The following is a 14053-nucleotide window of genomic DNA, read 5'->3' as shown; positions in this document are numbered from 1 at the left end:
TGTAGACAGGGCAGGTAAACACCTTGGCCTGCCAGGGGCTTTCCCTACACAAGCGGTGACCCCTGTTTGAGAAACCCTGCATTAGACTCCATTCCACCTCTGCTGCAAAGGAAATGTACCCTGACCTGTGCTATCTGTCTCTTATACTCTACAGCAAATTCAGAGTCTCAGCCCTTATCTTCAAGGCACTCAATGGTCTGGGTCAAGAATACCTAAAAGATCATCTAAAGTTCCAGGACAAGGACCCTGGGTGATAGCTCTGCTCCTCTGGCCCAATGGAACCTAGAGATGTCAAATATTAACCAGTTAACCGGTATTAGTCGTACTGGTTAACCAACCTTAACTGTTAACCCCTGAGCCAGCTGGCTGGCCAACCCCAACAGCCCCACATTGACTGGCTGGCCCACCGATCCCAGCAGCCTGGGCCGGCTGGCCGGCCAGCCGACCAACCCCAGCCCCAGCCACGCTGCCCAGTTTGTCAAACCTGAGCCCAGCCTCAGACCGGCCGGAGCAGCCCCAGCCCCCTCCCTTTAATCAATTAACTGTTTAAACAATATAATTTTAATTGTTTAAAGGGTTAACTTTTTAAACAATATTTTACATCCCTAATGGAACCATCAACTGCAAGGGTAAAGCTCACCTGTGCAATAGACTGAACTTTTCAGAGACTGGTCCAAGAGTTTGAAGTGAACTCCCTTAGGAACTAAAAACTACCTCATACTTCATTACCTTTGATTCCAAGTGCCAGGTGCATTTGTTCCACTTGCCTTCGCTAATAGAAACATGTAATACAGCACACAGCCAAAACCAAAAAAGCCATATGCATTTTTCCCCTTAAGAAGAGGAAAGAAAAAGGAAGGGAGCACACGTGACAGATGCTAGTCATGTCACCTAATGCATTTATTGGTGGTGTGCAGATACCATGGTTATGGACCTGGTACAACATTTATCTAGACAGAAAAGAACAGAATACATCAAAAGCTCAGACCCACTGAAGTTACAAAAATTAGATCTGGATCCAGATTTCAAACCTCCATCTCCAAAGTCTGGGGGTGGTTGGATTCACAGACTTGACTTAAACCCATCCCTAGTGAAAAAGGTAGAAGGATACCTGATGGAATAGATCCATCTCAAGCCATGTAGGAATAACCAAAAACTATATACAACAACCAGTAAGTCTGCAGCAAATCAGGGCATCTCATCATCTTTCATTCTGGATAGCTCACGGAAAAGCTCTGCTCAATCAGCAGCAATAGTCAAAAAAGCAAATATAATATTAGGCTAGAGAAACAATGAGATGGTGACTAATGCTGAAAATCTTCTACTAATTTTATCTGACTGAATGCTCCCTACCTGGAATACTGTATTTAGTTCATGTCAGCCTGCCTCAAAAAAGAAAACACAGAACTAGAGGGGGCTCAGAGATGCTCAATAAGAAGTTGGAGAAACTTCCTCCTGAAGAGAAAGTGAATGGTCTGAGGCCTGGTCTACACTACGCATTTAAACTGATTTTAGCAGCATTAAACCGATTTAATGCTGCACCGGTCCACACAACAACGCCCTTTATATCGATATAAAGGGCTCTTTAAACCGGTTTCTGTACTCCTCCCCGACAAGAGGAGTAGCGCTGAAATCGGTATTACCATATCGGATTAGGGTTAGTGTGGCCGCAAATCAACGGTATTGGCCTCTGGGCGGTATCCCACAGTGCATCATTGTGACTGCTCTAGACAGCGGTCCGAACTCGGATGCACTGGCCAGGTAAACAGGAAAAGCCCCGCGAACTTTTGAATTTCATTTCCTGTTTGCCCAGTGTGGAGCTCTGATCAGCACGGGTGGCGATGCAGTCCCAAATCCAAAAAGAGCTCCAGCATGGACCGTACGGGAGATATGGATCTGATCTCTGTATGGGGAGACAAATCTGTTCTATCAGAGCTCCATTACAGAAGACGAAATGAGAAAGCATTTGAAAAAATCTCTAGGCTATGATAGACAGAGGCCACAGCACAGTGCTGTGTGATAAGCATTACGGAAAGCCAAAGAATCAAATGGATGATCATGGAGGAAGGAAGGGGGTACCGAGAACTCCAGCTATCCCACAGTCCCCGCAGTCTCCGAAAAGCATTTGCATTCTTGGCTGAGCTCCCAATGCCTGTAGAGTCAAACACATTGTCCGGGGTGTTTCAGGGTATATGTTGTCAATTTACCCCCCCACTCCCCCCGGGAAAGAAAAGGGAAAAATCATTTCTTGACTTTTTTATATGTCACCCTATGTCTACTGCATGCTGCTGGTAGACGCGGTGCTGCGGCAATGAATAGCAGCATCCTCTCCCCTCCCCCGGTGGCAGACGGTACAATATGACTGCTATCCATCATTATCATCAGCCTGTGAGTGCTCCTGGTTGGCTTCAGGTGAGGTCGGCCGGGGGCGCCTGGGTAAAAATAGGAATGATTCCCAGTCATTCCCGGTAGATGGTACAGAACAGCTGACAACCGTCCTCATCATAGCAACTGGGGGCTGAGTTCCATCAACCCCTGCCCCCCCCTTTCATGTATAAAGAAAAGATTCTGTACTGCCTGGACTATCATAGGCCACGTCCAGACTAGGAATTAAAATCGATTTTAGATACGCAACTTCAGCTACGAGAATAACGTAGCTGAAGTCGAATTTCTAAAATCGAGGTACTCACCAGTCTGGACGGCGCTCCATCGATGTCCGCGGCTCTCCGTGTCGATTCCGGAACTCCGTTCGGATTGATGGAGTTCCGGAATCGATGTAAGCGCGCTCGGGGATCGATACACCGCGTCCAGACTAGACGCGATATATCGATCCCCGAGCAATCGATTTTAACCCGCCGATGCCGCGGGTTAGTCTGGACGAGGGCTTAGCAGCGGGATGCTGGGCTCCTCTCCCCCTCACTGTTTAATGTCCTGCCTGGACTATCATAGCAGCTGGAGGCTGCCTCCCCCTCATTTTATCTCACTAAAAAGTCAGTGTTTCTTATTCCTGCATTCTTTATTACTTTATCACACAAATGGGGGACACTGTCACAGTAGCCCAGAAAGGTTGGGGGAGAAGGGAATCAATGGGTGGGGTTGTTGCAGGGGCACCCCCATGAATGGCATGCAGCTCATCATTTCTGCAGATCTGACACGGAGCGGCTGTGCTCTGTGGTTCTCTGATACACTGGTTCTCTAGTACACTTGCCCCATATTCTAGGCAGGACTCACTCTGTTTTTAGATAAACCATAAAGGAGGGATTGAATCTGGGAGTCATTCCCATTTTTGTCTTTGCGCCTCCGGCCAACCTCAGCTAAGGCCGGCCAGGAGCATCCATGACTGCAGCAGATGGTACAGAACGACTCATAACCGTCGTCTCATCGCCAATTTACAGTGGCACAGCAGACGGCACAGAACAACTGGTAACCATCTCTGCTACCTTGCAATGGCAAATGAATGCTGCTGTGTAGCACTGCAGTACCGCCTCTGTCAGCAGCATCCAGTACACATATGGTGACAGTGACAAAAGGCAAAACAGGCTCCATGGTTGCCATGCTATGGCGTCTGCCAGGGCAATCCAGGGAAAAAGGGCGCGAAATGATTGTCTGACATTGCTTTCGCGGAGGAAGGAATGAGTGACGACATTTATCCAGAATCACCCACGATACTGTTTTTGCACCATCATGCACTGGGATCTCAACCCAGAATTCCAATGGGCGGAGGCGACTGCGGGAACTATGGGATAGCTACGGGATAGCTACCCACAGTGCAACGCTCCAGAAATCGACGATAGCCTCGGTACATGGACACACACTGCCAAATTAATGTGCTTCGTGTGGCCGCATGCACTCGACTTTATACAATCTGTTTTACAAAACCGGTTTATGTAAAATCAGAATAATCCCGTAGTGTAGACATACCCTGAGACTGTGTAAAGTTTTAAGAGAGGAGACAAATAAGAAGGAACACACTTGAGGCATACTAACTAACTGTTAGAGAGAAGATTTACCCTTTTCTCATAAGGTGACATTTAATGTAACCAAAAGGCAACAAATTTAAAACTGAGCAAAAGAAATGCTTTTTACAGAGCATGTAATTGACCTGTGGGACTCACTGCCACACAATAGCAGTGAAGCCAAGCACATAATAGAATTAGACAGTTATATTTATAGACCCCATTTATTAGGGAAATAAACTCTCATGCTTGAGAGCATGAGCCAACCATAAAGTTTTGGGGCTTAGGACGGAACGTATCCAGGGCAGGTTATTCCGTAACTGCCCACTCAGGGCTCCCTGGCCCCTTTCTCTGAAGTAGCTCATACTGGTCCTGTCTACCTGGCCTAGATGGATCACAGGTCTGATCTGGAATGGCAGCTCCTATGTCACTATCACTACACTTACACATCTGTCCAGCTGCAGAACGCACAAGAGACCATGCTAAGAGAATTCTGGGGCTCAGTTCTCCCCTGTGTCTGAGCTGGGCCAGGGGAAGGGGCATCAAGGAACTTGAACCAGCTCCTTAATTCTGCACTGACCAGGCGAAGAGCCCCCAACACCAGAGTGTAAGGGGGCTGGTGCAAGTTTTTGCCAACAGGGGTTCCCTCCCCATCAGGGGAATTCAAAGCAACGTTCTGGCCCCTTCATACTGCCCTACTGATGCAAAAGCATCACCGCACAATGTAAAATCCAATCCCTGGTGTTAAACATATACAGCAAACTCAAAAACGAAAAAAAAATCCAGCACAGGCATCTTATATTGTACGTGAGGCAAGACAAACAGCCTCACTTGTGCTTCCAACAATTGTGCTGGCAAACAGGAACCTGGGTTTCTACAGCAATGTGTTCTCTCAAATTCAGTTCATTAGATTAGATGGTAAATCTTTTTCCCAAGCTAAGTAAACCGAGATTAGCTGCCCAGTACACTGAGCCCTCCTACTCCAGCCCTGACCTTTCACACTAGGGCACAGGGAGCGATTAAGGGTTTTTTTAATGACAGGAAACAAAATTTGAAGCTGCCTTGATGGCTTTGCCCTTTTGGAGAATCAGATGCTGGGGAGTGACAGCTCTGATTATGCTACAGAAATTCATGCATTAGCATCAGGAGAGTAATAGATGATAGCTACTTTGACTTCAGATTCTGACACATCGTGCTGTGCATTAGGGAATAATATGAACAGTGAGGAAAACAAGCAACAGGCAAGGCTCCATGGGCTTAGAGATCCAGATGGAATAAGCATCTGAAAGTTCAGGTGCTCATTTGAATCCCCTGTATGGAAAAATCCTATAGAATTTCATAGGGTTGAAGACAATATAGTTCCATAGTAATGGAATAGGGTCTACAGAAATTATGTGAATACCAAAGAGAATTTCTTAGAGAATAAGGTCCTTTCTATAAGGTTTTTGTTTTGAAGTTCAGGATGGATTTGAGTTTTGAGTGACGGTCCAGCTGGGATTTTATTCTACCCATGCTAGTTCACCTGTCTCGGAAGAAGCTGTCTGTACATTCAGTCCCATATAATTTCAGTTGTTTATATTTTGTACCTATGCTTCCATAAAAATCTAATCACAGCATTCATAATCTTGATAGTGATTTTTACATAACAACAAAAGAACAGCCATATTGGGTAACACCAAAGGTCCATCTAGCCCAGTATCCTGTATTCCAACAGTGGCCAATGCCAGGTGCCCCAGAGGCAATGAACGGAACAGGGAATCATCAAATGATCCATCCCCTGTCACTCATTCCCAGCTTCTGGCAAACAGAGGCTAGGGACACCATCCCTACCCATCCTGGCTAATAGCCACTAATGGACCTATCCTCCATATACTTATCTAGTTCTTTTTTGAACTCTGTTATAGTCTTGGCCTTCACAAAATCCTCTGGCAAGGAGTTCCACAGGTTGACTGTGTGTTGTGTGAAGAAATACTTCCTTCTGTTTTAAACTTGCTGCCTATTAATTTCATTTGGTGACCTCTTGTTCTTGTTTTATAAGAAGGAGTAAACAACACTTCCTTATTTACTTTCTCCAAACCGGTCATGATTTTACAGACCTCTATCGTATCCCCCCTTAGTTATCTCTTTTCCAAGCTGAAAAGTCCCAGTTTTATTAATCTCTCCTCATAAAAAAGCCATTCCATATCCCTACTCATTTTTGTTGCCTCTTTTTGAACCTTTTCCAATTCCATCCCTAGGTCTCAAGCCCCTCCCAAAGGAGGTAGGAAACATGGTCTCCATTTCCAAAATGAGTTAGCTGAGAGACAGAGGTGAAACGAGTCCAACCTGCCCAAAGTCACACAGCAGCAGAGCTAAGAATAGAAGCCAGCGCTCATGATTCCCAGCTCCATGTCTAACTCACTGTAGTCTGTTTATTCCCTTCACTGAGGAGCATTAGACGAACCTAGAAAGAAACGAACATAGCTGGAAGTTGCCCTGCCATCTGCCTCCATAGAGAAGACAATTTTCTGCCTGTAAATTCCTTAAGTGTGCCAGCTCAGCCTTGTATGTACATCTTCCTGTGTCAGAGAGTGGGCTGAGCGATAACAATATTGAGATCTTCTGTAGTGTCTTCCAGCCTACACCAAGTAATGAACGAACCATGAGGTGGGTTAGTGTGTTTCACAGATTGGGAAACTGAGACACAGAGGTAAAACAACCTGTCCCAAGATCACACAAAGGTTAATAGCAGAGCCAGGAGCAGACCCCTAATCTCCTGCAACCCTAGACGGTGCACTAGCCCCCAGACCACCCAAGATCACAATGACTAAGCATCCAGAGAGATTCCACTAGGAACAAGATTTAATTGGAAAGGCAGAGTTAATTTAGCTAAAGGTGACAAAATCCATTATGATTATCTGGAATAATTACATGCGAAATATGTTTGGTTGGTCTTCACCCAGAAAGGGAGGCACTGCCTGAGACCTGACATCAGCCACATCTGGCCCACCCCTTCTCAGCACAGATGTCCATTTGCGCCAAGGTCTGAGATGTGCAGTTGTTGAAGTAAGGAGAGGGGGGCAATTTGTCCCAGGCCCTGCAGGGGCCCCTATGAGAATATAGTATTCTGTAGCATTGCAACTTTTTTTTATGGAAGGGGCCCCCAAAATTGCTTTGCCCCAGGCCCCCTGAATCCTCTGGGCAGCCCTGGGATTCCCACTCTGATTGCCACTAGGTCAGAGTGAATCAGAAGTTACACACACACCAGGAGCTGCAGATGGTTGAAAGGCGACAAGCATGGATGGGTACCAGGAAGCTGAGCCCATCTCTCGGTCATGTTTCAAAGGTGGCCATCGCCTGATTAATGATTCACTTTTTCTTTCTCCTAAAGGAAGCTACAAGTGGTAAATGCACATGGTAAGGTGACAATATTTTCGATTGAAACATGGTGTGATGCTGCATGAAGACGGCAGGCAAGATGGGCTGCAAGCTCCCATCACTCTCTTTGAGTTGCAGTTCCCTTTGCAAAGATTTCTAAGACCCTGTGCATGGAGGACAGTTGTTATGGTAACCGTAATATCTTACAATTCCACTGATTAAACAGGAATTGAAAAGCCAGGCCCAGAGCGGAGCCAGATGGAGGCCTGATTTCCCTAATGAACATCATCTCTGACGGACCATAATCCCCATCATGCAGACAGCATCCCACTGCAAAACAGACCTGGCACTGCTTGGCCATAAAAAGAATGTGCAGCACCTGCTCTACAGACTGTGGGCCCAATCCTGATCTCACTTACAGCAGGGTATTTCCATTGAAATCAACGTGTAACTGAGCTCAAAGTCAAGGCTTCTGTGCACAGGGTATGCACACCCACGCCATCATCAGCATTAAACAATCATAGTCTACTAAGGACCATTGTACTAGCCAGAGTGATGGGGTTGCACCAGGCATCACATGGTGAAGTTCCCAGATCTGGCTCAATCCTGCAAATCCACAATTCTCTTGGGTAGCCCATGGGCGGAGCCAGGTAAGGTCAGGGTGTGCACCCTTTTGCATGTCAATGGAGAGTTTTAGAGCACAAAGTACTGGGGTGGTTTGTCCATCCTATCAACCTGGCCAAAGAGCATGAAACACCTGTTTTGAATATAATGAGTGACTGAAGAAAAGCCAGATCTCTGTGACATTATGCCAATACGCTGTGCCTAATGCTCATTTATGACTCAAGCCGTTTTACACTGCTCTGGCCCGTGACTGTAAATGTCATTTATGACTACTTTAAGGGAACGTTACACTGCCAGACTGGTGTAAAGTGGCTTTTTTGTAAATGAGAATCAGGTCCTCACTCTTTACACTTAAAGAGACAGGCACAAAGGCTCTGTCTGCATAGGAAAATCTAACATCTATGTTCCAAGTGCTGTTTGCAGACACACGCCACAGCTTAGCCACTCTAACTGATGTGTTTCAAGCTCTTTTTGGAGTGATGGTACAGGCCACTCTCCCCGCCCCTCGGTGAGAAAAGGAGCTTCAAGGGCAGTAATTTTCCTGTACAACCTTTATGCAGGGTTCAAGCTGTGCCCTAAGTGCTAAGCCCAGAAAAACCAGCTGCTGTGAGCCAGTGTATCTACCAGCAGGTGGGGAGAGATTCAGGTACACCGCATATACATGGACATGCAGCTCCCTTGAGGTGTAATACACACACACCCTCCTTTACACACACATAAATATACATCTTCCCCTTGGCATACACACACACACACTACCTTCACATTCCCAAGACACCTCAAACTCTACCCCCCACCCCACACGGAAGCAGAAAAAGAGCAAAAAGCATTGCCAAGGATAGCCTCATCCAGAGGCTCAGAGATGCAGCAATATTTAAAGCCAAGCAAACTTTTGTCCTACACAGCCTGTAAATGGCTCGATGCCAAGAGATCTCCCAGCCTTTCACTGCGCTCTCATTAGGTGTTTCCGCTGTGCTGGGTGTAAAAGCTGAGAGGAAATGTCCCATGGGAAACAGGAAATAATGAATTTGCCACTAATTCAACACTGTGTGATATTAAAAGAAAATTACCAAGCACAGAGCCTGCTTGTATCCTTCTGATTTCCCATCTCCCTCTTCACTTTCCCCACCACTAGGAGTTCACACTCAGGGTCAGGGGAAGGGAAGCTGTATTGTCTGGAAACGTCACTGGAGCTGGAGATTTGAGCTGTTTTTTTCCTTCTCATAATAACAATATTTTCCCATCAAGTTTTGAAAGACAAATTATCCTGACAAGACCTTGCAGAGCCTCTGGCCCCCTATTTTTCTCATGACAGGCAGCAAGTGTTGGGATGGCACATGGCAGGTCAGTGCTGTAATTGCAGGCTTCTCAGCTCCACAGAAAGCTGACACTAGGGCTGTCGGATGGACCAAGGCTTGCAGTGTGTTTACTGGGAAATGGAAAGCCAGCCACTTCAGAAGTCTAAAGTCGGGCTAAAGATCCCCGACTTTAGGAATTTTATCACTGTCTTTAAAGGAAGGAGGATCAGTCCCTGTTTGTTCATGGGAGACAATGGGTTTGTGCCGCAGATTAATTTAAATAGTGCTGTTCTTTCTGGGGATCAGGACAAACTGGAAGGAATTCAGAGAACAGCACCATAGTCATAAAGGGCTGGAGGGGCTGATTTATGAGGAGAAATGAACAACACTAATTATGCAAGGCTGGGTTCCGAACTGCCATTCAGACAGGGCAGCATTTTACACCTGCTTTGCACAGGTGTAAATGACAACAAAAAGTGGAAGGCAGGGGAGAATGAAGCAGTAGGTCTTGGCCGTACAGTGGCATGAGAAAAGTCAACAGTACTCGTTCTCCTCTCAGTGTAATTCAGGAGTCGCCTATTGACATCAGCGGAGTTACATCAATATACAAACTCGTGTAAGTGAAAGCAGAATCAGGCCCCACAAGATTTTTAAGGGTGTAAATACCAAGAAGGGGAAGGAATTTTGTAGGGTGATCCAGGGAGTCAGGACTCCTGCTGATGGGGTAAAATTGATCAAAAGAACATGCAGAAAAGCATCCTGGCAGTGAGATTTATTAGGCCACACAACAGTCTCCCAAGCAATGTGGAAGCATTTGGGGCATCTAGACAATTAGACAAAGCACAGAAGTAGACTAGAGAGCAATCCTGAATGGGACGTGACCCATCTTCCATTTCTAATGTTCTATTATTCTAGAATTACATAGTCACTTAGCAGTCACTCTACAACCAAGGCTACTGAGGGAGTTTTCTCCTCTTTTCTTAAAAGATTGCCATAAATTTGGTGCTTTGCAAAGTGATTTACTTGAATTGACACTACTAATTGGTGTTTTCCAGACCCAGGGCATCCATGAGTGTTTGCAAGTGTGTGACCCATAGAAATGGCAACATGCCATCTCGGGGCACAGGAGGCAGCTGAGCTCAGACACAGCACTCGCAATGGCAACAGACAGGTAGAAAGTAAAAATCTGCCAGCCAATCTGGCAGAGATGAAGCCTTGACAGCTCCCACTCATTCTGATTCACCCTCCGGCCCCCAGCCTCCACACACAGAAGTCTACCTCTGCTGCTCGTCAATCCATCACCCCCCTGACTGAATCCGAATTTATCTCCAGTTTTCTAATTGTGGATTTTGGTTTATTTTCCATCACCTTCCTTGGTTAATTTCCAGACAGTCTGCAGCTAATTTAATTTCTATTTCAAATGATGTCCAAAAAAAGGGATCCAATTAAAATGCTGTTAGTAGATGGAATGACTCACCAAGAAAAGCAACAAACCAGAACATTTTTGTGAACTTGACAATAGGAGATTTCATCCCTCAGTGACGTTAGCCACAGTGACCATCACCTCTGCAAGCAGGGTTAAGCATAACACATGCCCACATGCTAGGGCACACATCTCTAACCAGCTGACTCCTCTACCTAGTGAATGCACTTGCCATGCAAACATGTCCTGCACAATACTGTACCTGGGACTCAAACCAAGAGCCTGTGATCTATAAGCAATGATTGTTGCAAGTGGGTTAAATGAGAGTGTCCTGATGGCTAAACCGTGGTCTTATGAACTTCACACTGGAAAGAACTCAGGCCCATCTGCTCTAATTTACAAGCCCCCTCATTTGAGCTCCAGGACACTGTCAGTTAGCTGCAGTCATAGCTCCGTGGGGCTCCAGCAAAGGGTGACATAGTCATACATGCTGGAGTAGGTCTAATATTCGACACAAACGCTAGTCATAAGGTGCTAGATTTTCTACTGAACTCACAAGCGAGCAGCTCCCATGAAGAACAATGTGTAAATGTCAGCTTTTGACAATCTGTCCTTGTGCTATGTTGAGTTAGTCTCAGCTGCGAGTTAGCATCTCCTGGCAAAGCTGATCTGGTCTCAGTCAAGAGTCTGCTCCCCTTGATAAGAGTCAAAACAATATAGTCTCCACTGAAAGTCACTGTGTAAGTCTTACACTTCCCAAATCAAGAAAGTGAAAGATTCTTGGTGCTGCTGGTTGCAATGAAGGATTGGAACTGTCTCTATAATTATAGCCCAATGCCCTTCATCCATATTCACCTCCACCATCTAGACACCCCATGTATTAATTACCTGCATGACGACGTGATAGTTACTGATCACTTTGTACCTGATATTGTCAATGAGAAGTTGATGGGATTCTTTGGTGAGAATCATGGAAAGGGTGTAAGCCAAGTATTCCACCTTCCTCTCTGCCGCATACTGTTTCAAGATGGTGAAAACTTTCTCTTTTATCTCTGGCTGATCTCCAAGAATTTCATCAGCCTGTGTGGGAGTGGTACAAAGATACACATTAATAGAGGAAGAAACTGACATGAAACTCAATGGAAATAAATCCATCAGAAACACATACATAATTGTATTACCTGGACCAACACAAAAGAGAGGAAACAATTTACTTAAAAAACAATCAAACCCACCCTTTAACACCAAATGATCATGTTAGATGCTAGTGACACAAAATTAGGGCTCCCTAGGACTTCTCAACTGTCCTTTATCACATGCAATGGCCAGTGAGAACTTTACAACAACAGCAAGATTAGAAATTCTCCTACTTCAAAAGCACAGAACCCCACACACAAGCTCAAAGATTACCTTCATTCGCAGTGTAGGGCATGACACAGTCAAGCAGTTCTGATTCTATCCTAACCCTTTAATTACTGCTTGATTACACAGAGTGATATTTTCTTGCTATTAATTTCTTAAAATGCTGCAGAAAAATAGGAAATTAACCTTAAAGAAACTCTTGCCTTGGTGCAGAAAGTGGGAAGGGGCCATGTTAGCTCATGGTTCCCAACCACTGGGATGTGTGCCACTGCTGGTACCTCAGATTTCTGTGACTGAGATTCCGAGCTCCCTTTCTCTGCCTTAATGAAGAGCCTTGATGCTAGTCTTCGGTGCATCTTGGCTAGCCTTCAGTCACTCAGTTACACATACTCTGACCCATAGCCGACACTGGCAAGAGGGTCATGACCCTGATAAATCCCATCTCTGAGATATAAATAAATGGGAGGCATCAATAGGTACTGGCAGGTACAGCTGAGCTCAAGGTCTTAGTCTAGTTACTCTGTTACTACAGTTACCCTAAAAGATTGGAATCTGCTGTGTAAGCTGGCTTTGGAGCATCTGCTCACCCTGGAATTTAAGACTTCAGAGAGTCTGCATTCTAGGCAAATGTTCTCTGGAAACAATAAATGCCAAGCAAGCAGAAAACTGTCTGAGATTCCCCCCCCCCCTCACCCTTGTTCCTCTTTTGTTTGGTTTTCCATTGGTGAAACATTTTCTGGGCCAAGCAGTGATCCCCAAATGCTGCAGACATCTGACTCACTGGGGCAGGGCACTGCTAGGAAAGCTCTTAATCAGCTCCTGCCATCCCATTACACTTACAAATACAGCTTGGAAATAGCCAGAGAACTCATTCACTCTCTGCTCCTGAGTAACAAAGGGACTGCACCTTTCCTTTAGTTGGGTTCTCTCCACTCCACAAAAATATCTAAAATGAGCAGAAAATAAAACCCATCTGAGAAGTGCCACGTGCTGGGTGACAGAGACCTTTACATAAGAAAAGGAGCTGTTGCCTCCTGGTCCTTGTTCCACTTTGAAGTTCTCCAAAGTCACTTCTCACAGGTGTTTCTAACCTACATCACAAACCACAAGGTACTTTCCAATTTGAAAAAGCCATCATGTGACAACTAATGAAATTCCCAGTAAGCAGCAGACATTTCAAGGTTATTAAATCTGGAGCAGTAAAGACAGCAGTTACACAGCATACAGACTCACATGCTCCTTACTCTCAAGGGCCAGTGCAGTGTTTACAATGAACCTGGTATTTTCAGTGGGCCAGATCCTGAGGTCCTCCTGTTAAAGTTTTTCTGAGTCAGGATTTCAGGATTTAGCCCAAAAGAAATTATAAAAACTGGTCATATAATGAAAATTCTGAGCCAGAATCCTGGGTGCCCTCTGGCTGCTCCAACCATAAACCCAGCGATCTAGCGAGTTAAAAATTCTCCCGCCTAGAAGAATCTTTGGGGTGGAGCACAGCTACCAAAGCATCTCCCACACCACACTAGCTACTTTCCCCTCTCCTCTCCTCCCCATGCAGGGACATGACTTGGGAAAAGAAATTGGCAGGGCATCTCTACATCCCTGCAATTCTCAGCTCTAGAGTGGCCCCTTGGGCCATGGCCAACTGAGTGTAAAGTAGCACAGCTGGCTTGGCAGCCATAAGAGGGAACACAGAATGGGCAGTGGCAGGACAAGCTGCCCTTCCTTTGCCTTACTGAGGCACATAAATATGACCTGAAGGGGCTACAACTAGGGATAACAGATGTTCAGTCTCCATGATCCGTTCAGTCCTTGACTGCCAACAAGGGGGCCCAATGGTGCAAACAGTATCATCTACCATTGGGAAGGGGACTGGGACCAGTCATCTCATTCATTACTCAGCAGCCACCAATCACTTGGGCTCAGTTTACATTGTAAATTCTTCAGGCTAGGGACTGTCTTTTTCATTGTTATGATTGTCTGTATGGTACCTGGCACACGCCTGGGTGCTCAGTGAATAACAACAGGAAAGAGTG

The 14053-nt window shown here is 45.6% G+C and overlaps 1 protein-coding gene across 6 annotated transcripts in view; it reads right to left on the bottom strand.

The window, feature by feature from the left end:
- GRID2IP (Grid2 interacting protein) overlaps positions 1–14053 on the bottom strand; it is a 103669-nt gene that overhangs the window by 65379 nt on the left and 24237 nt on the right. For all 6 annotated transcript variants that reach the window (XM_030576979.1, XM_030576973.1, XM_030576977.1 and 3 more), the window contains exon 3: positions 11584–11738. In XM_030576979.1, coding sequence (XP_030432839.1) covers positions 11584–11738 — 155 coding nt within the window. The remainder of the gene's footprint in view (positions 1–11583; positions 11739–14053) is intronic.

Source organism: Gopherus evgoodei, chromosome 10 (assembly GCF_007399415.2).
Source record: "Gopherus evgoodei ecotype Sinaloan lineage chromosome 10, rGopEvg1_v1.p, whole genome shotgun sequence".
NCBI classification, from domain to species: domain Eukaryota; kingdom Metazoa; phylum Chordata; order Testudines; family Testudinidae; genus Gopherus; species Gopherus evgoodei.
This window is presented reverse-complemented; position numbering and strand designations above follow the sequence as displayed.